At 38.9% G+C, this 2,424-nt stretch overlaps 1 protein-coding gene across 1 annotated transcript; it reads right to left on the reverse strand.

Annotated features, from left to right (window-relative positions):
- Positions 1-1,235: 1,235 nt before the first annotated feature.
- Positions 1,236-2,186, reverse strand: LOC112920139 (olfactory receptor 8D1-like). The gene has a single exon (XM_025998792.2). The coding sequence runs from the start codon at positions 2,175-2,177 to the stop codon at positions 1,236-1,238; it is 942 nt and encodes a 313-aa protein (XP_025854577.2). The 5' UTR covers positions 2,178-2,186.
- Between the last annotated feature and the right edge of the window lie 238 nt (positions 2,187-2,424).

Genomic DNA, 2,424 nt, shown 5'->3' on the forward strand with positions numbered 1-2,424 from the left:
TGCCTTAAGGCCTGGCAGATTTTGCCTCCTTCCCTTACCATTCCCCTGATACCACCTCTCATGCCTCTGCCCCTTCACCCTCCTTAAACAATGGTCTCTAAACTACAGTTCCTTAACAGTGCCCATACATGCTCTTCTTTCAGAGATTATATTGGACGTTCGTTTTGCCTTAACTTTTTTTTTCTCATGGTCATATAGCTTGATTCCCTACTTCCTTCAGGTTTCTGGTAAATATTAGATTTCTCAGTCTGACCTCCATGTATGAAAGGGCAAGCCTCTCCTCCCTCCAGTCCCAATACCCTCGTCTGCTTTAGTTTATTCCAAAGCACTGATCATTATTGGATATAGTATGTATTTCTTGTCCACTGGTTTATGGGAGCAAAATACTCCTAATGAAGAGAGAATTTTTTTGTCTGTAACATAGTTTCCCAGCAAATACTATTGATGGACTTACTAAATGAGTGAATTTTAATGGTATATTGAGGCTCAGGGATTATTCTGAATGATGGGAGAATAAATAGTGAATAATAAGGGAGTTACCCAAAGGGAAGTCACCTTGAGATCCAACAGAAAGGAGTCAAGGTATGCAGTAAATTGGAAAGATAATATGTAGATTAAAATTATAGTGAAAACTAAAAATGAGAAATCATTTTGTCCCTTTCTGCCATCCCCCACCCAACTGCCACCCCATTTGACACCTCCATAGGACAGGTCTTATTTTTGATGATTCTAACAGCTAGAAGTCATATGAAAATACTACTTCTTGTTTCCTAGCAACTAAATTCCCTTCAAATTCTATTAAAGAAATGTCCATTGCTTGTACAACTCTCTTGAGTATTAAAATGTATAAACTGAGGGGATTTACACATTCAACCATTATTAGACAATACAACTTTAAAATAAGTTTGATTAGGAGATTTCAGTTTAGAAGGACAATTTACAGAAAGGAAGGTTTCTGTTGTTTATACATTTAGAGGGTGTAAAAGTGTAGGGTAGGAAGTCTGTTTCTTGAATGGCTAGACTAGACATAGTGAAAGAACACTGGGTGTTGGGAGTAGGTAGGGGCACCTAAAGAAGAAATGAGGGTCACCAAAACCAAATCCTTCAGATATTTTACTTTAAGATGGCCCATGTTTCTAAACTAATTGGTTCCTCTTAAAAACAAGAAGAAATAAAACTTCAGATAAGATCTATGTTCAAAGCTGCCATTTCTTTTCAATTAAAAGTGCTGTTTCCTATGCAGACTGAGAAAGTAACCCACTATTTAGGACTTTTTTAAGGGATTCCTTGACATCCTTGTTCCTAAGGCTATAGATAATGGGGTTAAGCATGGGAATCACTGTGGTATAAAACACAGAAGCCACCTTCTCCTGTATTATGTTGCTGGAAGATGGTTTAAAATACATGAAGATGATGGAGCCATAGAAGACCCCAACAGCTGCAAGGTGGGAACTGCAGGTACTGAAAGCTTTGGACCTGCCTTCAGCTGAGTGGATGCATAAGATGCTGGAAAGAATGAAGGCATAAGAGATAAAGATGGCTAAAGCACATGCAAATACATTGAATCCAACCAAAATCATTACCAAGAGTTCCTTGGTGTAGTCTCTTGAACAAGATATATTCAGAAGAGGAAGGATGTCACAGAAGTAATGGCGGATGATATTAGTTCCACAGAAGGATCGACTAGATATGTAGCTGGTGTGGACCAAGGCTCCAATGGCGCCCACTGTATACACACTGGTGACCAGTAGAAAACAGATTCTGTTGGACATGGTGACATTATAGAGCAAGGGGTTACAGATAGCAACATAACGATCATATGCCATTGCTGTCAACATGTAGGAGTCATCAATACCAAAGAAGCAGAAGAAAAAGAGTTGAGCCATGCACTCAGGAAAGGAGGTGAGATTCTTTTCTGAAACAAAGTTCACCAACAGCTTGGGAATTATGACAGTGGAGTAGCAGAGATCTATGAAGGACAGATTACTGAGAAAATAATACATGGGCATATGAAGCTGAGAACTGATTCTGATTAAAAAGATCAAGCCCATATTTCCCACGATGCAGACCATATAGATCAGTAGAAACAGGGCAAAGAGAGGGATCTGGAGTCCAGGCTGGTCTGTTAACCCCTCAAGGATAAACTCAGTAACTGAAGAATTATTTTCTGTATCCATTCTCCCACTTGTGACAGACTGAGGGATTCAGGGTAGAGGTTCTTAATAGACAAACATTGCCATCTGATAGAATTTAGTGATCCAAGATCTGATGAATGAGATAATTTCTAAGTGACACAGAATTTCCAGAAACCAAGAGACTAAAACCTACGGTTAGTTGAAGCCTTTTTCAAGATGTTGATGGTTCATTTGGCTTCAGTTTTCATTTCATTCCATTTCATTACTCCCACTTTTAGACTCTCCGATA

This window comes from Vulpes vulpes, chromosome 12, assembly GCF_048418805.1.
Source record: "Vulpes vulpes isolate BD-2025 chromosome 12, VulVul3, whole genome shotgun sequence".
NCBI classification, from domain to species: domain Eukaryota; kingdom Metazoa; phylum Chordata; class Mammalia; order Carnivora; family Canidae; genus Vulpes; species Vulpes vulpes.